The sequence below is a fragment of the Electrona antarctica genome (assembly GCF_951216825.1).
Source record: "Electrona antarctica genome assembly, chromosome: 2".
Taxonomy (NCBI): domain Eukaryota; kingdom Metazoa; phylum Chordata; class Actinopteri; order Myctophiformes; family Myctophidae; genus Electrona; species Electrona antarctica.
Window position 1 is genome coordinate 50023584 of NC_136807.1, and position 22762 is coordinate 50046345.

The 22762-nt window shown below is 45.1% G+C and overlaps 1 protein-coding gene across 1 annotated transcript; it reads left to right on the top strand.

Moving 5' to 3' along the window:
• Window positions 1-632: 632 nt before the first annotated feature.
• LOC306933931 (uncharacterized protein) lies at window positions 633-8594 on the top strand (the record flags this gene model as incomplete). The annotated part of the gene is made up of 11 exons (XM_079516312.1): window positions 633-943; window positions 1135-1504; window positions 1657-1782; window positions 2866-3225; window positions 3359-3549; window positions 3665-4004; window positions 4383-5007; window positions 5123-5311; window positions 5606-6087; window positions 6222-7567; window positions 8498-8594. 11 exons carry the CDS (start codon window positions 633-635, stop codon window positions 8592-8594), a joined length of 4437 nt encoding a protein of 1478 aa, XP_079372438.1.
• Between the last annotated feature and the right edge of the window lie 14168 nt (window positions 8595-22762).

Consider the following 22762-nt stretch of genomic DNA (forward strand, 5'->3'; position numbering starts at 1 on the left):
CAAAGCTCAGTGTTGTTTTAAAAAGAAAGAATGAATGATGCTCTGAAATATCTTCAATGTTTTTCAAGAAACCACACGGGGTTGTGAGCTTGTAGATTGGTTTCTTGTCTTATAATGTGATTCATATTGGATGCTGTTATGATATCTACAATGGTTTGATTTTGAAAGACAGAAGTATCCTTAATTAAATGGCTCTATTAATGAGGTTAATTAACAGGTCGCTGTGACATTAGTTAAGGTAGTCATTTGTGTTAGAAGCAGCTAAGACAGTGCATCCATTTCTTCTCTGTGTGCATTGTGATGTTTTCACCTCACCTTCTACAGAACTTTATAACAAGTTAGATTTCATATGGAAGTAATCATTTAATGTTGTGGCAATTCCATGTATGCATAATGTAGTTACTAAGTTAATGTTAGAAAAGAGCATTTCATGGTATTTTTGGTTTAAAAATGATTGTAAGTTAAGCACGCACTGGAACAGGAACAGCACACTTGTATTTCATGTTGTGTGTGTGTGTGTGTGTGTGTGTGTGTGTGTGTGTGTGTGTGTGTGTGTGTGTGTGTGTGTGTGTGTGTGTGTGTGTGTGTGTGTGTGTGTGTGTGTGACAGATTGCAGGTCACAGTCTCGCATCATGTCAATGCCAGTCATCCGGGTGGTGAACAGCAATGTTCAACCTTTGAGTCGCCAAGAGGCCATGTTACAACCTTCAAAGGACTGCCAGCAGTACAAGAAGCAGAACAACCCAGCATCCTTTCCCAAACCTCCGCCAGAGCTGCTGCTGGAGTCCACAGCCATCCCATATGCTGTGCAACTTCTACAGGCTGAAGGCATCACAGCACCCACGCGCCTGCAATGCCTGGGGAAGATGGTGCATCAAGTTGGACAGTACATGCACGCCTCCTTCCACTGGCTTGTTGAGAACGACGTGGGATACATTCAGTTGTGAGTGTACATTGTATTTCAACTACAAATAAGTGTTTAATGTCTTTCAAATTAGATTGGTTCTAGATACAATTATATGTATGGTTATCATCTTCTCTATATAAATGTCTATGCAAAGGTAACAATAACACAGCAATAATGCAATTAGTTATTAATGTAATCGTTACATATTTTTTACACTGTGTTTACAGTTTTTTGGACAAGCACGTGATAGAAACCAAAGCAGGCCCAAAGCCAAACATACACCTGAGGTGGATCAAGGACTATCTGCTAGAATACGCAGAAGGCTTCCCACAGGTGGCAAACACCCTTCATCACAATGTTGACAGGTGCATCTATGGCCAGAAAGGTTTCGAGGCCGCAACATTCTCCGAAATGTGGAACTTGTACAGGCTGCACACAACACACAAAGACAGGCCAGAGGACTACAGTAAGGATGAGAAGGCCAGAAGCGGTCAGGCGTTCCGCTCTGTACAGGGGTGGTTGAATACCAGGCTTAACAGCATCACCAGCAAACAGATGAAGAGGTTCCGACAATATATCTATGGCAAGATCAAGGAAGTAAGTCGCACACACAACAGATTTGCAGTGACTCAAGATATAATGTGTTATGTCAAGTATAATATACAAGTATCTAGTCCAGATGTTAACAATGACTTTGTTATTTAGGAACACTACCCCCCTCCTCCACCTGCCCACTCTTCATCAACCAGTTCCCAGGCACCTGCCTCCTCAGCTACCAGACCCCGGCAGCCACCTGCATCTACCAGATCCCAGCCACCTGTCTCCTCTGCCTCGACCTCAACAAGGTCACGGCCGCCAGATCCTGCATGTTCAGTGTCAGAACCCGCATGGATGATGGACGATGACTTGTTTCTGTCTATCGATTTACCAGAGGAAGGTAAATGCACGCAATAAGAAAAGTAATATAGTATAGGCCTATACTTAACCCATTTAGACTTGAGGTTGATTCTAAAAAAATGTCTTAACATGACAGTTTTCTGAATGTTTTCCTATGTCAGTGGTTCTCAACCTTTTTCATGTGAAGGACCCCCAGAATTATCTGTAATTGGCCGCCGACCCCCATCTGAAAATATGTTGTTCCAGGGACCCGATTTTTTTCAAAAATAGCAGATCTACAAGCTTGTAGCGCGACACTCAGTACCGCGCTATGAGCTTGTAGATCTGCTATTTTTCAATAGCTAAAGTATAACATAATCCTTAAAACACCAAAAGGGGTTCCCGTCATGAATGTGTTAATATAGTATAGTAGTACACCTATATATGTTTTGCATTATGCGCTTCATGTTCAGCTTATTGATGAAATATCAAAACTTTTCTCTCCTATGCCATCCACAGCTACAGTGTCCGTCATCACAGCCTTCTCGGCAGCGTCACTACCTCCTGCCACCTGTACGGCAAAAAGATCACAGCCACCTGCCTCATCAACCCCACAGCCACCTGCCTCCTCTTCCTCAACCACACGCACACAGCCACCTGCATCCTCTTCCTCAACCACACGCACACAGCCACCTGCATCCTCTTCCTCAACCACACGCACACAGCCACCTGCATCCTCTTCCTCAACCACACGCACACAGCCACCTGCATCCTCTTCCTCAACCACACGCACACAGCCACCTGCCTCCTCTTCCTCAACCACACGCACACAGCCACCTGCCTCCTCTTCCTCAACCACACGCACACAGCCACCTGCCTCATCAACCCCACTGCCACCTGCCTCCTCTTCCTCGGCCACGCCACAGCCACCGGCCTCCTCATTGCTCACCTTACCCCTCGACTCCCCTGTAAGTAATAATCACAATTTTTTTATAAATGAGAATATATTTTATACTACATGCGTTTATGTGTCTGGACTTTATTTCATACTACATGCGTTTATGTTTGGACTTGTTTTTCAGGTTGAGCTGGAGGGGTGGGTGCGGACGTGGGAAGGAGAAGGCGGCATCCCAACTGCTGACATCTCGTGGCTAAAGGAGGATGAAGAAAGAGGCCTGTTTAAGCCCATGGAGTTCTATGTGGACCAGAAAGGTCAAACCAAAAGGCGGCGCTTACTTAAGCGAGACCGAATGTGGTTCTACCCTCCAGAACCCCCGGGATTTGTGAACGACATTCCCATTCCGGATGTCTTCTTCAGGAGCCGAATGTTTCTGTGGCGGCCTGTAGGTGTGTGGAAGTGCACCTTAAAGTGTCCTCGGGGTGACTCATGTGAGGGCAAAGGGAAGGAGAAGGGCCTTACAAGACATGGCTACCATACCAAGGTATGTGTTGTTGTTGTTTTGTGAATGAAATGTCACTGACAACTGATGAAAATACACAATGTTAAACTTTAATAAAACAAAATAATACAAGATGCTATATTTGTACACAACTTTATTTTTTTTTATATTGCAGGTACGTCACATCTGCGATGTGTCTGGCTGGTACAGCATGACGACAGAGGTTTTGTGCTGTCCACCATGTCATAAAGTAGCTAGGAAAGATGGTGGCCAAGGCCAATCTCGTTGGCTGGCGTGGGACGATGCAATCCTCTCCCAACTCAGTGCGGCTCACCAAGCCCAGTTTCCCGCTGTCCTGACCGCAAAGTAAGTATTCTGTCTGTGGTGGAGCTAGGGTGAGACAAACTTCCCAAATATGTCAGCATGCTTTAATGTAATGTAATGCTTTAATCATATTTATGTATTGATTGTATTATCACAGACGCGGTGTGGACAAGAACGTGGTGCGTCTACTACGGGACCGCACTGAGGGAAACACCATGGCGAAGGTGTGGCGACAGGTCGAAGAGAACCATGCAGAGGACTACCTGCAGAGAAAGGATCTGTACACCACACTCCTCATTGATATAGCGAGACCAGGCACCATTGTGACTGCATTCGGAGGCCGCACCTTCACAGCTCCACCTCCGCAGAGAGATGTGCCCTCTGCTCGGCTGCTTCGACATGCCTTCCTCCTAGAAGAAGCCGAACACGTCCAGGACTACAGGAACCAGATCCTCTCCACCTTTGGGACGTTCCTGAAATATGACTCCACCAAGAAGGTGTGTACAACATTTTACTTTGCAATCATCTATTTAGTTTTATTTTTGTGCTGACTTCATTACGGAAACTCCTCTTTTTTGTTTTAAGCATTGTCTTCTACTTTAGCTATTGAACAATAGCAGATCTACAAGCTCATAGCGCGGTGCCAAGCTACAAGCTTTTTAAAAATCTTCAAAATGTGGCGCACATCTTTGATTACATATTCTTTCAGCGCAGACATGTTTCACTCAAATCAATTCAAATGGGGGTTTACAGACAATTACATATATTGTTGGGGGTCCCGACTCTGAAAAGGTTTGAGAACGCCTGACATAGAAACATCAGGTCTATTCTTAATGGGTTAAAACATTTATTCACGTGTTATGAACATATTCCAGGTGGTGAAGAAGATGTCGGGCGAGGGCAAGGGCACAGCTGAGTGGTTCACCAGCATTGGCAACGAGTACTCTCAGCTGCTCACCTTCGTACTGACCCACGAAGAGTCCTACGTGGCGGTCAGGTCTATGACTGAGGGGCTCATAGACAGGTTCGAGCAGGCCAATCAGCCCGTGCCCAAGATCCTATACGTCGATCGGGGGTGTTGCCGAGAAAGTGGTCCGACGACTACGGAAAAGTTGTTCCAGCCCTGGGTGGACCAAGGCATGGTGATTCGTCTGGACATCTTCCACTGGCACCATCGCTTTGACGCGGCTGTGCGCACTGAGAGTCACTGCAAATACATCGCCTTCAAGTCCGCCTTGGCAGGTGCAGTCCTGGCGTACAACCGGGCAGATCTGGACCTCCTCATCAAGGCAGCAAGAGCCAAGGACCCTGCGGCTCTGGCCTCTCTGACGGTTGCGGACATGCTCAGACTCCACATCAGCAAGTACCATCTCAGACATCATGTGCGGAGAGTTACGCTGGGTGCTCAGGACTCCTTCAACTATGTGCAGGCAGCCATCGAGGAGTTTAAGGGTCCTGCTGGTCTGAATGAGAAAGGTGTCAGCCTGTTCACATCAGCAGGTAAAAGATATTAACAGTTACTGTTGCTATTTAGATATTGCTTTATTTGTCATGTGCTGTTACTACCTATATATTGCTGTCCATCTCATAGTTGTGCTTAATTGTTTATTCACAGAAGCCATAGATGAGGAGTGGGCAACACATCAGCGTCACCTGGAATGCTTCCAGGACCCTCCAGGCATGCCCATGTATAGGGTGTCTAACACCACAAAGATCAATGGTGTCGATGTCCCCTTCTACAAGTGCGTGCGTGGCAGCAACAGCCTGGAAGGCTTTCACAAATTCCTGCCACACATGATTCCAGGTATTGCTGCTTTGTCAAAACATTTCATTGTGTATTACTGTAATCTTCAAGGTGTGTACATCACTGTTGTATAGGGTTGCTGTGGGGTGGAAACCTTTTGTCCAAAACTGTTACATTTCAGGATTTAAATACAGCAAAAAATGACGATCTACAAGCTCAAAAGGCATCCCAAAGCCTTTTCAGCTTGTAGATCAGCTATTTTTGGTAGACACTGCAGTATGATGCATTTCTGCATTAAAGCAAAAACATAAATAGTTAACATTTTGGCCACAAATATATTTCTGTGTCTTACAGGTCCTCACTGTGCAGCACGACCGTATCAGGTTTACCTGATCAGCGGGGTCGCTCGGTGGAATGCGGACCGAAGTGCAGACGCTGTGTATGGTGGGAAGGGCCGTCGCTACCGGACCTACTCCGCACCACTCATTGACCGGCTGAACACACGCTGCCAGCAGCTGTTTGGGGAGACAGTGGAGGAGAACTTCAGGCGACCGACCAGTGTGAGGTCCAACGAGTTGATCGGGCTGGAGTACCTGTTCAGCCAGAGCACAGGGGAAGAGGAAGCTCGGTGCCAAGTCACGCCAGACATCCTCCGAAATGAAGCCGCTGAGGATGAGGATGAGGTGCTGCAGCCTGGTCGCTCCGACCCGGAAGACGAGGCCTACGAGAGTGGTGCGGAGGACAGTGACACTGCGGTTGATGTCGCCACTGCGGTTGACGTCGACCACATTGTTCCTGTCTCAAATGACACATCCACAGAGCATCCTCCGGCCCTTGTAAGTACTTAGATTACATGTCAAGATCTGTGCTTTTTGCGTTTGCTATTTCTGCATTATATTTGTGTCAAAACAAACAACCTACAGTATATATATAATATACATTTCATTATTGTTATTGTCTTTGACAACAGGAGGACGCCTGCAGCATAAACCCACTGCCCGGGTTCCAAGAGCTCGAACGTTTCTGCTCTCTGCTGGTGGACTACAGCCTCAGCACCAGACCAAGGATAAGCATCACAACTGAAGAGAGGACCGACATTCTGCAGGCATGGAACCAGGTGGCAGAACACGACAAGCACCCGCAGAAGTTTCACCTGCTGTACGTGAGACACTGGGGCAACACTCTGTACTGCCGCAGCAAAAGGGACGACCCTGCTGAAGCTGCGCTGGTACAGAACATAAAGATGTCGAAGCGGTACGCTCCAGCTGCGAATGTGGAGCAGTGCAGTGCAGAGAACAACCGCCTAATGTACACTCTGGTGAAACTTCTCTGGTTGACTATACCTGCCAGCGCCAGCCCAGAGAAGTCCATGATCCTCAAGGCCTACGCCAGGATCCACCAGCTAGTCTGCGTGGACGATCCCATCCTCAGGAGTGCTTCCGTTCCTATCCGGAAAATAAACGCCAAAACAATTAAGGACTTCATACTTCGCCACGAGAACTTGGCAAATTACCACTCCACCAGAAGACCGGCAAGCATGTCAAAGGTCCAGTCCATCTCCAACCAGGACATCGCTCCAGCACCACTACAGCCGCCTATCATCGCTCAACCTGACTACCCGCAGATAGAGTACAGTCACACCCCCAGCACGGCAGGCACAAAAACATTGAAGGAGAGAAGGAGCATAGTGGTGCCAGCTGCAGTGCACACCCTTCCTCCTGTTCCTCCCAACCAACCTCTTCCTCAAACCGCTGTTCCTCCACCTCTGCACCCCCCCCCTCTGCCAACCCCTCCTCTGCCCACTGCACCTCTACCCACCCCTCCTCCCCCTCTGCCAACTCAGCTTCTACCCACCCCTCCTCCCCCTCTGCCAACTCAGCTTCTACCCACCCCTCCTCCCCCTCTGCCAACTCAGCTTCTGCCCACCCCTCCTCTGCCCACTGCACCTCTACCCACCCCTCCTCCCCCTCTGCCAACTCAGCTTCTACCCACCCCTCCTCCCCCTCTGCCAACTCAGCTTCTGCCCACCCCTCCTCTGCCCACTGCACTTCTACCCACCCCTCTGCCCACCCCTGGTCTCCCCACCCCGGCCACCCCTGGTCCCTCCACCCCTGGTCCCTCCGCCCCTCCTCCTCCCCATCCTCCTTCCAGCCAGGTTCCTCCTCTGTCCTACAGGGACCCCCTGTGGGCCAGGTCCACAGCGTACAAGAGGAAGCAAAGGGAAGACACTTCAGCCCTGGAAACTAAAGTGTCACGGGTGAAGAATGTGCCTACATGCGGGCTGTGTGGGGAATCCTTGCAGTCGCATATAAAAAGGTACAAAAAAAAGGCATTCTGTACAAAGAAGAACATGTCGTCATCACAGGGACTGGACAACAGAGTGTATGACAGTTATGACCACTTCAAGTCTGTTGTTGATGGGCTGCCATAGCTCTTATCATCGTACATCATCATGACGTAACGATTTGCTGCTCAGACAAAAAATTGTCAATTGTATATATTGTATATATTGTTTTTGTTTTTAATAATACAAATTGTTATTATTGAATGTACATATGACACTATTTTTAATTGTATTTGTTTGCTCTTTTTGCACTGTTTTTATTCTGTATTTGCATGTTTGATGGTTTGTACACTGCAGCACTGTCTGTAGGAAGGCAAAAAAAGAAAAGAAAAAAGTTATGTTCACAAAATGTAACAATAAAATTACAACCTTCATCAACTTACAACAATCTCTTATGTCATTTATTGATCGCACACTGACTGACTAGACTGCTATATAACTCTTGTGTGTCCAAAACCAAATAAAACATTGTTCCTGATTATCAATTACACATATTGTAAATAGCTGTCACTTTTGCTGTAAGGTACAAGCAAAATATTCAAATGATTCAGTCAAATATTCAGTCTCTATAAAGTAATTATTGGAAAATTATCATTGTATGATATGGGTTAGTGAGAAATATTGCATACTGTAAACAGTACAGTATGTCCTCACTGGAATGAAAACGAATAAAAAACATGAATAACTTAATTACATTATGAACGCAATTTCAACAGGTAGGCTACTGCTTGTTGCAAAAAAAAAACTTTCACAGTACGCCTTGCATGAGCCCGGAATCGAACCCAGGATCTCTTGGTCATCCCCAATGCAATGACATAAACAGCCAGTCCGTCTCAGTCGATCCCACCCTCCTGTCATAGCACTGTCCCGCCCTCAAAGTCTCCGGTCAATTCCCCTCATAGACTACCATGCATTCTGGAGTCTCCGTTCGCCCACACCCTCCTGTTCATAGGAATGTCCCCGCCCCCCTCAAAGTCTCCGTTCGGCTGCCCTCATTGACTCCTATGCATTCTGAGTCTCCGTTCGCCCCCTCCCTCCCTTCTTCTCATTATGCACCCTCCCTCTCTCCCTGCTTAGAAGTGTCATGGCAGCCTTGGGTAGACGGAGGAGCTGTGCTGAGAAGAACACAACTGTGCCACGGAATTAATTTACAGGCACTGTGGTGAAATAATTACAGTATCAATGTGCTGGTGGGGTCCCAACAACATCCCGATGTTTATGTTATACAAGTTGTGACGACATTATTTCTACATTTGCCTCACTGCTTTGTATCAACAACACCAGTGTGGACGGGCGGAAGCAGCATCAGCAGGTACTTATTGAACACAGAAATAAACACAACGCCTCTAAAAACATGTAACATTGCGTGTTTAAATTGCAAGATTGTTTTATTTGCTTATCTTTGACCTTAAGGGACTGATGCTAACGGAATTAGCGCTTTAGCATTGCCACAACAACACAGACAGTAGACCATACAACGTTAATAATAATGTTCCATAGATCATAATCACTGATCACGTACACGCATTACAACCCCCAACTGACTCGAAATTATTTTAAATACATTTAGCTTGGTTTATTATGTAGCAGATTTAGGGAATGAGCTGTTAGCTCCGTTTTTGTGAACTTTATTATCATCATCATAACTACAGTTGTTTGATTTGTTGAAAATATCCGATCTGCAAGCTTGTAGATTGGCTTTTTGGTGAAGGAAGGCTTTAATGTGGCAAAACGCTTGATGCTGTCAATACATGTCTGTCATCCATCTGGGTAACATGTATTATATTCTTTATGCTGAAATGGAGAGATTGACTGTTGCAGCTCTTGTCTGTATCTGAGATTTATATTTATTTACTAGTTCTCTGGGTTCTCACATTTGGCTTTGAGTCTGTGGACTTTAGAGCTGTCTTCATCAGTGTCTAAAGCACTGGTTCCCAAACACTGCGTCTGTTATGGTTGTTTCCTAAATTAGCTTTTATTATTTCAAAACCTTTTCCAAAAAATGAATTAAACCAAAATGCAGTGATTTTTTTTGGCAGTAACTTCATGAATACATAAAAGAAAAAAGCTAAGAAATAAGCTCATTAGGAGTCCAAGTAGTACTAGTGGTTCTCAAATGTTTTATTTGTGAGGACCCCCTCAAGTAGTGAAAACAGCTGATCTACAAGCTCACAACGCCTCGCAAATGTGAGCTTGTAGATCTGCTGTTTTCACTACGTGTATATATATAAAAAACTAAATTAAATACCTCAACTAAACACCCAAGGAACCCAGAGGACTAGGTATTAATTCACATCTCAGATAATAGCTGTTTTTTGTTTCTGAAACAGTCAATCACTCATTTGATTTCTGTAACTCTGACACAAACAGCTGATATCATTTTTTACCCATTTAGACCTGAGGCCGATTATAAAAAAATGTCTTCTAAATCATCATCAAACCCATGTTTCTATGTCAGTGGTGCTAACCCCTTTATGTCCAGGACCCCCAGAATTATCTCTATTTGGCCGTGGACCCCCATCTGAAAATATGTTGTTCCAGGCACCCCCCCAGTTTTCAAAAATAGCAGATCTACAAGCTCGTAGCGTGGCACTCGGTGCCATGATATGAGCTTGTATATCCGCTTGTAGTTTTTAAATGTATATGATGGAAAACATTAAAAGTGGGTTTCAGGTGGGGTAATCTAAACTCAGCATCTTAACACTGTTGAAATAGTGCATTTCATATTTAATGTAAACAAACATACAACAGGACTAAGGTGAGGCAGTCAGCAGGTTACAGCGCTGTAGGGTTTCGAACCCTATATCCAGGCAGAAGCTCGGATAGTACACTACCAGCGCTTTATTTTGCTTTGCAACACCATGTCTGTACTTGCATGTGAATTCAGAAATATAAGATCTACAATATGCTATTAATTAATAATAATCAGTTAACAATGAAGGAAAGCACGCTATTCTTATCATATTTTATACCTTTTCACCCGCAGCGCCTGGAGCATCCACTTGGACACAAGCAAGGGTCTCGTCGGCCGTGGGCGCCTGGACGGGTCGCCTGGAGAACGGTGTCGAGACGCAGAAACATCCAATGATTCCAGGTTTGTGCATCAGCAGATGTTTTACTTTATCACGCAATTAAGGACGTGTCAGCATGGCCTAAACAATCACCGGTAGAAGGTACTTTCAGGTTTCTGAAACGGGGTTCAAGTCCCTGCAGTGATGGAAGGCTTAATGTTTTACACGTGTCCTGCTTGTGTGTTTATTACATGAAATGTTATCACAAGTCAGAATAGTACCCGAATGGACAAAACTAATTGTAATTGCAACATGTGACACTTGGTTCACGGCGTTCTCTTTCACAGTAGGCTTTGCACAATCCCAGGCGCGAACCATGGACCTCTCGTGGATGTCAGATTAAATGAGATGTAAATTGGAACACAGGTATGCACCTCTGGCGACCTTGGACACTCCCTTATGCTAATCTGGACACCTTGGCCACTCCCGTATGCTAATCTGGACAACGGAGACCGAGCGGAGGACGTTGGCCAATCGCTGGGCGGGGCGAAACCACTACTGTACGGCTCGACGTCGCAGAGCTGGAGTCTACGGTCGTGCAATTTTGTCTCCGCTCGGTCTCCGCTCGGGACCACGCCCACGGTCTCCGCTCGGCCCCGTAGAGTCCACTTCTTTTTCGCAGTTAAGTGAGCCTGGGACCGAGGCTAATTCCGAAGCCCCTGTCTATGGAGTCTCCGTTCAGTCTCCGCTCGCCGGGCCCGCCCCCTCGAGTCTCCGTTCGCCGCTCCCGTCCGCTCCAATGCATTCCGAGTCTCCGTTCGCCCACTCCTCACCCGTCTTCTCATTATGCGAGGAGAGCGGGTCCCCGCCCCCCTCCCCGTCTCCCAGAAACTGTCACGGCGGCCATTGCTGCCCGGCCGGGAGGAGCTGCGGTGAGATGAGAAGAAGAACACTTTGGGAATTAATTTACAGGCATTTTGATAAAATAATTACGGTATCGATGTGTCGGTAGGGTCCCAACAACATCCCGATTTTTATGTTTTATAAGTTTGGACGAAATTATGGACGGGATTTCTACATCTGCCTCACTCACTGCCTTGTTTGTCACAACACACCAGTGTGGAGTCTGTCTACCGTCCGTCCGGACAGTAACAACAACAGGTATTTAATGACCACAGAAAAGCAACAAAACGCCTCTAAAAACATGTAACATTGCGTGTTTAAACTGCCATATTTTTTTATTTGCTTATCTTTGACCAAGGGACTGATGCTAACGGAATTAGCGCTTTAGCATGGTCACAACAACACAGACAGAGTAGACCATACAACAGTATGTCAAGCCAAATATTATGTTCCATAGATAAGATCATCACTGATCATTATACTCATTAGAACCCCTAAATGACTCGACATTATTTTAAATATATTTAGCTTGGTTTATTATGTAGCAGATTGAGGGAGGGCATGAGCTGTTAGCTCCGTTTTTGTCAACTTTATCAACATCATCATCATAACTACAGTTGTTAAACATGAAAGGGTTTGATTTGTTGAAAATAGCCGATCTGCAAGCTTGTAGGTTGCCTTTTTCTGACCAGATGAAGAAGGAAGGCTTTAATGTGGCAAAACGTTTGATGCTGTCAATACATGTTGGGTCCATCTGGGTGTCTGAGTTGTGTAAAGTGCTCAGTGTAACATGGATTTTATATGCTGAAATGGAGAGATTGACAGCTCTTGTCTGTATTTGAGATGTATATTTTTTTCTTCATCAGTGTCTGTAGTAGGCCTACATCACTGTAAGTGACTATCTGTCTTCATCCCAAAAGAGCTGATCTGCAATCTGCACTGTGACATAATTATCATATCCCCTATGGTTTTGTTTCCTAAATTATTTTAAAACGTTTTTCAAAAAATAGCTAAACCTTTCATGAATTAAACCAAAATGCAGTGCTTTTTTTTGCAATAACTTCATGAATACATGAAAGAAAAAGCTAAGAAATAAGCTCATAGGAGTCCAAGCTAGTACTAGTGGTTCTCAAATGTTTACACACTAGAATTTCGCCGCCCTTCGGGCGGCTCATCCTAGTTCCGTTGCAGCGCAATGGGAAGAAGGAAATTGCGAGATTTGACAGACTCCACTTCATGTTTCAGCTGTGTTTTTAAACCCAGTATTGTGCCCTTCACATGTATTAACGGATGGGTATTATTATTATTTGTTGTATTTTATTGTCACATCAAAGCAAATTAAATTAAATTAAAATAAGCACACATGAAACCAGAGTATTGGACTCGAGACTCGATGACTCGACTCGAGTCCGACTCGAGTCATTGATTTGACGACTTGCAACTCGACTTGGACTTAAGGGTAAAAACTTGAGACTCGACTTGACTTGGAAGACAATGACTCCAGACTCGACTCGACTTGAGACAAGCTGACTCGGACACCACCATCAAGTGTCACTGTTGTGCAGCCTAACACACAGAGGCCAGGGAGGAGAGCTTGTACAGTACAGTACAGTACAGTACAGTACAGTACAGTACAGTACTCGACTCGACAATCTTGTGACTCGACCCGACTTGACTTGACATAACCTTGTGACTCGACCCGACTTGACTCGACAACCTTGTGACTCGACCCGACTTGACATAACCTTGTGACTCGACTTGACTTGACTTGCCCACAACAGAAAAACTTGAGACTTGCTTGAGACTTGGACCAAATGACTTGCTACTCGACTCGGACTCGGATCGGAGGGACTCGTGCAATTGTCTGCATGAAACTGCTTGTTACTGTTTTGGTTTACTTACAATAAGTTAGTGTTTTTGGAAACCAAAAGATGTTGAGAATGGAGCAGAACATACTGTAGTATATTTTTGTGGGGACCTTGACTGCATTATAGTAGGCCTACAATCTTTTGGATTGCAGTGACCCCACATTGTTTCTTCGGGAACAATATTTGTAGTTACAATGAGGGCTACATGAGCCGAAGGGAGAGAAACACGTCGCCTCTCTCCAGTCCGTGCGTGGCTGAATATCAACGGATCGCATCGCTGACTGACATAGACGCACAGTTACAAATCAGAGGCACTTCAATAAGAAAAGTCAACTAATAACGCTTGTGTGTGTTAATCTGCCCGATGCTGACGTTAGTAGCCTATATAATGTTTAGATTGTTTTCCTCTTGTACATGCGTTTGTGGGCACAGTGGCAGGGGGTGAAAAGCCGATTTGTCCCATGGTGTGCACTGCGCAACTGTTGAACTGTGCAGTGTAAAACATGCTGAAATCAAACCACACACACACAGTCACTCAGTCACAAATCCTCCACAGTGTGATTACGTGTCTGCAGTGACACTGATGCGAGGTTACAATGAGTCCGTGGTGTGGTGAGACTGGGAAAGGAATAATGCGCGGAAGACCTTGGCATCCGACTGCGCGCGTTGTGTCGATGAGATGGGCGCGTTGGGAAATACCGCACCGAAGCACACTCGCCTATTAGTTTGCATTGCATTTGCACAGTGCGCTCAGTGCGAGAATTCCGAGCGTGGCCGTTGTGGGTGTGTGTGTGTGGCTGGCTGGCCTGTGTTTGGCTGCGTGGGGATCGCCATGTGAGGGGGCTAGCCAATAAGGGCCCTGTGTTGCATGTGGAGAATTGTGTAGGTTAGTGTGTGTGGTGTAGCCGAACGGGGTGGTGAGAACATGAGGGGGATGTAGCACAGCAAGCGGTGACCCCTACATTAAGCTGTGTTGCTCCCAAGATGCAGTGCAAATGCGTGTTGTAGCAACCGTAGCCAATGGGAAAACAGGATGCAGTGTTGCCAGGTCCGCGAATTGTAAGCGAGTTGTAAGTAGCGTGTTGAATGGCATTTTTTCTGGGGTTGTTTTCATAGACCTGGCAACAAATTAGGCGGGGGTGTCGGTGCTTGTGGCGTGTTTGTGTTTATTATTGATATTGATGTTGTTTGTGAGTGTGGACGGGAGGCGGCTGTAGTGGCAGTGCAATGACAGTTTTTACGCGGGTGTTGTTGAGTGTGGGCGTGCGGCGCGACATGAGGAGATAGCCGTGGATCGACGCGGAGGGTAAGGCTGTGTCGTGTTAGTGTGTTGTTGCAGTGTGTGTTGCAGCGTGTTGCAGCGTGTCAGTGACGTAGTAGCTGGTGACTTTATTTTCCTGGCTTGGGCACACGTTTTGGGCACACCTTTTCAAATGTATAATAGATGGAACCACATGGACGCTTATGGGTCCATTTAGTTTCATTTGAACACCCTCAGCTAATATTGTTGTTGTTGTTGTTGTTGTTGTTGTCCACTCATTGTGTGTGTGTCTGTGGCAAAAATTGAAACAATGTCCACCACAAGCCAACATGTTGATGACCCCTGGTCCCAGGAGAATGTCTAATTTATATTTTGGGTCACAAGCTAAAACTTCTGGGAACCACTGTCCTACTAAGGTCTCAGGGGCACTTGCAAACAAAGTAAAATAAAAAATAAAATGTCCATTGTAAAATGATAGGTCACATTTGAACATATTTTGGGGGGGGCCCAGGTGATGGTGACTGAAGTGACCATAGTATAAGATGGCCGATCTACAAGCTCACAACGCCTCGCAAATGTGAGCTTGTAGATCTGCTGTTTTCACTATGTAAATATATATAAAAAACTAAATGAAATACCTCAACTTAACTCCTACAATTCCAAGTGCTTCTCAGGGTGGGGGTCCCCACCGTCCCCAGTTTAAATGTGATTATTTTGGGGGTCCAAGCCTGAAAAGGTTGAGAACCACTGCACTAGGCTGTACGATAACATTTTTTACCTCAATTTCTACCACATTCAGGTGTTTTATATTTTGTGTTGTTCATATATGGTTGCGTCCCCTCTCAAAAGAGCACTCGCCCGGTCAGGCAACCTGAAAGCAGACTCCACCTGCCCCAAAGGGTTATTTAGCTGCCAGGGGCAAGTGGGCACCCCTTGGTGTTTTATTTAGCTGCCAGGGGCAGGTGGGCACCCCTTAGTGTCAACGCCTGAGGAACCCAGAGGACTAGGTATTAATTAACATCTCAGATACATTAATAGCTGTTTTTTGAAACAGTCAATCACTCATTTGATTTCTGGGGGTCAACATTTCTGTAACTCTGACACAAACAGCTGATATCATTTTTGACACATTTAGACCTGAGGCCGATTCTAAAAAAATGTCTTCTAAATCCTGACAGTTTTCTGAAAAACCATTGTAGGAGCCATGAATGGGATTGTTGCAATGTGTGGTTATGTTGATTATATGTTTGGTCAATGAAATGAATGCGCTGTCACTGGTGCTATGGATGATTGATTGACGGGCATAGGGGCGGACCTGATTAATTCATAAACGTCACCTGTTCACCTGTTTGGTACACACAATGAGAGAGAGGGGGTGTGTGGGACACCATACCTTTTGTTGACCGCTTTATTTTACTTTATTTCATATACTTTATAGCTGTGGTCATTTTGCTTTACGTTTGAGCACCGTTATGAGTTGTTTATATTTCTTTAATAAAACCCCTTAAACGCATTGTTTTGGACCCAGTGAATTCCTTATGTTTGTGGAGCGGAGCGCGTCTGACAACCTGGCCCATCCCATCGCCTCTCAGCGACTTTAAGGTTATCTTTTCATGTAGTCGCTTTACACCCATGTTTCTATGTCAGTGGTGCTCAACCCTTTTCATGTCCAGGACCAGAATTACCTCTATTTGGCCTTGGGCCCCCATCTGAAAATATGTGGTTCCAGGCAAACAGCAGATCTACAAGCTCGTAGCGTGGGACTATGAGCTTGTAGATCTGCTATTTTTCAATAGCTAAAGTATAATATAATGCTTAAAACACCAAAAGGGGTCCAGAATGGGTTAAATGAGCATTTGTATAGCAACACAAATTGACATTAATATAACATTAGGGTTATCCCAAAAGAGATGATCTGCACTGTATGACATAATTCTCATATCCCCTAAAGCACTGGTTCCCAAACACTGCGTCTGTTATGGTTGTTTCCTAAATTAGCTTTTATTATTTCAAAACATTTTCCAAAAAATGAATTAAACCAAAATGCAGTGATATTTTTTGGCAGTAACTTCATGAATACATAAAAGAAAAAGCTAAGAAATAAGCTCATTAGGAGTCCAAGTAGTACTAGTCTAGTCAATCACTCATTTGATTTCTGTAACTCTGACACAAACAGCTGATATCATTTTTTACCCATTTAGACCTGAGGCCGATTATAAAAAAATGTCTTCTAAATCATCAAACCCATGTTTCTATGTCAGTGGTGCTAAACCCTTTATGTCCAGGACCCCCAGAATTATCTCTATTTGGCCGTGGACCCCCATCTGAAAATATGTTGTTCCAGGCACCCCCCAGTTTTCAAAAATAGCAGATCTACAAGCTCGTAGTGTGGCACTCGGTGCCATGCTATGAGCTTGTAGATCTGCTATTTTGCAATAGCTGAAGTATAACATAATGCTTAAAAAACCCAAAAGGGGTTCAGAATGGGTTAAATGAGCATTTGTATAGCAACTCAAATTGACATTAATATAACATTACCCTCAGTTAAGTATTGCATTAAAGCTGCAATTAATACACAGCCATTCAGAAAGAGTTACATCCAACCAACTATGTTCAGAGAAACGGCAGAGATAGTTTTTAAATGAGATGGACATGTATATGATGGAAAACATTAAAAGTGGCTTTCAGGTGGGGTAATCTAAACTCAGCATCTTAACACTGTTGAAATAGTGCATTTCATATTTAATGTAAACAAACATACAACAGGACTAAGGTGAGGCAGTCAGCAGGTTACAGCACTGTAGGGCTTCGAACCCTATATCCAGGCAGAAGCTCGGATAGTACACTACCAGCGCTTTATTTTGCTTTGCAACACCATGTCTGTACTTGCATGTGAATTCAGAAATATAAGATCTACAATATGCTATTAATTAATAATAATCAGTTAACAATGAAGGAAAGCTGTGTTGGTGCTTAATCAAAGCACGCTATTCTTATCATATTTTATACCTTTTCACCCGCAGCGCCTGGAGCATCCACTTGGACACAAGCAAGGGTCTCATCGGCCGTGGACGCCTGGACGGGTCGCCTGGAGAACGGTGTCTGTTGCGAGACGCAGAAACATCCAATGATTCCAGGTTTGTGCATCAGCAGATGTTTTACTTTATCATGCAAGTAAGGACGTGTTAGCATGGCCTAAACAATCACCGGTAGAAGGTACTTTCAGGTTTCTGAAATGGGGTTCAAGTCCCTGCAGTGATGGAAGGCTTAATGTTTTACATGTGTCCTGCTTGTGTGTTTATTACATGAAATGTTATCACAAGTCAGAATAGTACCCGAATGGACAAAACTAATTGTAACATGTAACACTTGGTTCACGGCGTTCTCTTTCACAGTAGGCTTTGCACAATCCCAGGCGCGAACCATGGACCTCTCGTGGATGTCAGATTAAATGAGATGTAAATTGGAACACAGGTATGCACCTCTGGCGACCTTGGACACTCCCATATGCTAATCTGGACACCTTGGCCACTCCCGTATGCTAATCTGGACAACGGAGACCGAGCGGAGGGCGTTGGCCAATCGCTGGGCGGGGCAAAACCACTACTGTACGGCTCGACGTCCTTGCCAGGAGAAGGGGGCTTTGAAGTGCTTAAGCAGGAGAAGAGAGAGAGAGAGGTGGCCATCGGGACACGACCCAGGGTCAGACCCAGGTCTGACCGAGAGATGAACTCTCACAGGATGGACCAAGATGGGGTTTTCTACCTCGTTGCATTACAACACACACACGCACCACTGATACTCCAATCATCAATACATGCTCCCTGTTTTTGTTCTCAATGTAATCATGTTCTACCTGTTGACATATGGAAACTATGGAACATGTAAAATTAGTGAGCGAGGCTGAAGGGAGAGAGTGTGTGTGTGTGTGTGTGTGTGCGTGTACGCGCGTGTGCGCGCACATCTGTGTACTAACACTTGAAAGAGGAGATGGCTTAGAGATTGGGCCAGCGATAAGGAAAGAGTGATAGGTACACAGGACAGCGCTTTCCCCTGTTCCTGTGTGCCATAAAAGCTGGAAAAGCAATTCTGTTAAATCCCCAACTAAAACTGGGTCAAACTAGATTTGGAGTAAGACAAACACTCGCGGGCAATTAGCTGGGAAACTAATTTGTCAACTTTACCCTGGTATCCAGTATCCGAGCGCCGTTGAGGTTCATCTACAAAGGTGGGTCAAAGATGTATTGAGAAAACATTCAAGCTCCCAGAACGACATTCGTTTGATACAAATAGTGTTCAGAAGTAATGATAAGGTGAGCTCCCTTTTGATTTAGTTTTGTCACTTAAATCTTAAATTGACGCCAACCATAGAGACTCTCCTCGCCAGAAGATCATTCTTTTTCCCTCTATGTCTTCTTCCTAAAACTATTTTCTATTTCTGCATTGTGCTTGTAAATTGAACGGAGCTATAGTTGAAATTGTTGTTTGATTGAGACTGGCCTTTATAACGTTTGCCCTTGGCTGTTTTGCACAACTCATGTGCGAATTACCCAGGAGCAACCACCACAGTCTACCAAATATAACTTTTCAACGTGCATGGTTCAGTCCTTATGGCTCATGTCCAAATTTAATTAACCATGACGCGCCCGTTCCTGCTATGTGTGTATTGATTGTATGAATAAACTCGACCAGGTGCAAGTATTTTATAACCAGTATTTCGATATAATAAATATCTCATTTTGCTGGTACAATCTAAACAAACCTCCGGACTATTCTTTGATTCTGTCTGTGTGCATTTGATTTGTTTTACATTGAGGGGAACTGTATACACAGTATTTATCTACCGGTTTCAAGAACTCATGTCTTCAGATAGACGTTTTTATGATAAGATACACAGTATGTACATAGTTTCAACTCGCTTCATTCCGAGTGGAAAATATATATATATTGGCAGGCTAATTACCTCTTAATCAGCCTAATAATCCCTACATTAACATATAACTGCAACACAAAGTCAAAGTCATACGATTTTTGTCACACACGTTACCGCAGTGAAATTTGTTCTCCGCATTTGACCCATCTCTTGGAGCGGTGCGCCGCAGCGTGCGCCGCGCTCGGGAATCATTTGATTAGTAGATTCGACCTCCAATCCAACCCTTTGATGCTGAGTGTCAAGCAGGGAGGCATTGGGTCCCATTTTTACAGTCTTTGGTATGACCCGGCCGGGGATCGAACCCCCGACCTCCCAGTTTCAGGGCGGACACTCTAACCACAAGGCCACTGAGCACATGTATTCAACTGGGGATTAGCCTACATTTAACACTGCGGCCTTTGGGTGACACGCGCACACACACACGCACACACACACGCACACACACACACGCACGCACACGCACAGAGTCAGTAAACAATGTTGACCTCTGGGGATTCCGTCGAGTGGGTATTTTTAGGAAGATAAGCCCGGTGGACAACCCCCCCCCCCACACCCCACCCCGTGCATGCAGGGTTCACCTCTAATCCCTGCACACCTGACCTAACGACGTCATAGTGCAGCGTTATGAAGCAAAACGAAAGGACATTAACAAAACACACAGTGTTGTTGTTGCACAGTTAGCGACCCTTCCATGCCAAAATAGCAGACTGTTCATTTGTATGAATTTAATATGTAAATTGAATTCACATTTTATTTGAGGTCCTAGAAAATTCTGTAGTCCCCAAGTGATGTATGTAAATATTCCTTTAACACTTAGACCGATAGACTTTATTGACAAAATTATGATCAAATTCACGCCAGCATTTTCCCCAGTTGTGAGCTCTTATTTTGAAAAGCCACATTTCCAGACTTCCGGTACTGAACACAAACACTATGCCGGTGCACTGCAGGGCTCCACATCGTCGGCTCTGTGCCGTCAAATAAACATCGTTTTGACCAAAAATGCCATCTGGGACAAGAAATAGGAGATACAGGCGATTGAAAGAAACAGATAGAATGGATGATTATGGCGACGATGATCTAAGATGGGCGACCCAGTGTAACATTATGGCTTGATTGATCGAAAGCGCTATAAAAGCGTAATTGCCATTGATCTATGGCAATGGCGTTGAGCGTTGGATTAAATAATAGGCTTTAATTGACGTACATTACTGCAATGGCGGTATAAGTGTTTATTATAGTTTTTTGAGTGGTGCAAACCACTCCAATGACCAGCTTTGTCTGTATGTTTGTGTACGTGTCCGTGCAATGTTTGTGTACCTGTGTACGTGTCCGTGCACAGGTGAGCATGGTTGCTATGGTTAGTGTGTGATGTCACTCAGTGCACCACTCAGTTCACACGGGTGTGATTTTTTTATATAGACAAAACAAGACATACATGACAACACATACACCAGACAATAAAGCATAATTAAACAAGCAACAGACCAGACCTATATCGATATGAAACATTAACAAGAGCTATAGCAAAACATGCATCAGTTAGACAATGGAGTCAAGATGAGCCGTAATAGAGGGTATGCACATGCATATAGTGAATGGCAAATCAAGTGGCAAATCGAGTGGCAAAGTGACTGACAAAGTGAGTTTAACATAGTGTAATGTTGTTTAATGCAATCAGACAGGACTTTTCTGTTTGGATGTATGGGCTGTCAAGGCCAGAAAGTAGTTTTTTGCCACTCAGTGGGCGTTACCGCATCACTTCCGGGTTTGATGATGATGTCACGTGCATACCCTCTATAGGGCCCATATATTCAAATGCTGCCAAACTGTCCAGCCCGTTGCACCGCAGGCTCTCCAGATGTATCAATGATACAAATTCGTGAAGCCATTTAGTGGAGCAAGGTACGATAGAGAGTCTTCCACTCAGTATAAAATCATTATTTTGGCTACTAGAGTGCCGAGCATGAGCGTCTGTCGTATAGCGTATGGCAGCGCGAGAGAGGCAATCGGAGCAACCAAGCAGGGCAGCCGGAGCATCCGGAGCAATATTGACACTGTATACTCTGCTGTACCATGAGAATATACAGACCCCCAGGAACGCGCCCAGGGGGCCGGGCCGGTTCCGGCGTGCCGCCCTGCGTCCGAAATGGTTGAGAAATGACAGAGTTACCGTGCGGCAGTCCCTCTACTGTACCCTCTACTGTACTGTACTGTCACTGTACTGTACTGGCACACCCGAAAGCATCATATATACAGTTAATATGGTTGCGCACAGGTGGTGAAAAACAACCATGTTATTTTCGTGCTCATACCCAGACACCCAGCCAGCTACCCACTACCCAGCTACCCACCCACACACATAGCTCCGTAAGGGAGTGGTTGCACCACTCAAAAACAAGAGGTGATAACAAAGGTATCCACGTCACGATACCTGAAGCATGGGGACACGCACAGTTACATACAAAATATGCAAGGGCACACACAAAACAAGAACACACGCACATACGTACAAGAACAATTATGCAACCTGAACCTTTACAGACATTTTCTTCTTATAACCCAAACCCATATACTGCTATATGCTATACTGCCGCTGGGCAGGGTGACGCACGCGCACAGTCGCACACGCATGTTTAATGAGTGTGTACCTATGTGTGCCGACCGCCCTAGTACACACACACACACACACACACACACACACACACACACACACACACACACACACACACACACACAACACACACACACATACACACACACCCCCCGTCCCCCCGTCTGGGTCAGGCGAATCCAAGCAGGCCTATCTATACTGTATATTTGCCGATCAATAAAAACACTTGGCTCTCAGGGGAGAGACTTCATTAAATCATTAAGAGTTTAGTTTACGCTCTCTGCAAGGATCCACTCCACAGGATCAGCTCTTCTCGTTGCGCCACATAAAGTACACGTTTCCTGTTAAGGGAAGAACTGCCGGGAGGCAGGAGGCAAGCGCTCTGCGCTCTCTCTCTCTCTCTCTCTCTCATTTTGCCTTATCAAAGCAAACAGCCTACACACACCACCTCAGGGATCTCAGCAGTCCTCTCGGGGGGGTAAGGAAGAGGAGGAGAGGAGCGGAAGGATGGTAGAGAGAGGAGAGAGGTTTCTCGAGGCAAGGAAAAATGATTTAAAGAAGAGTAGATGATGATACA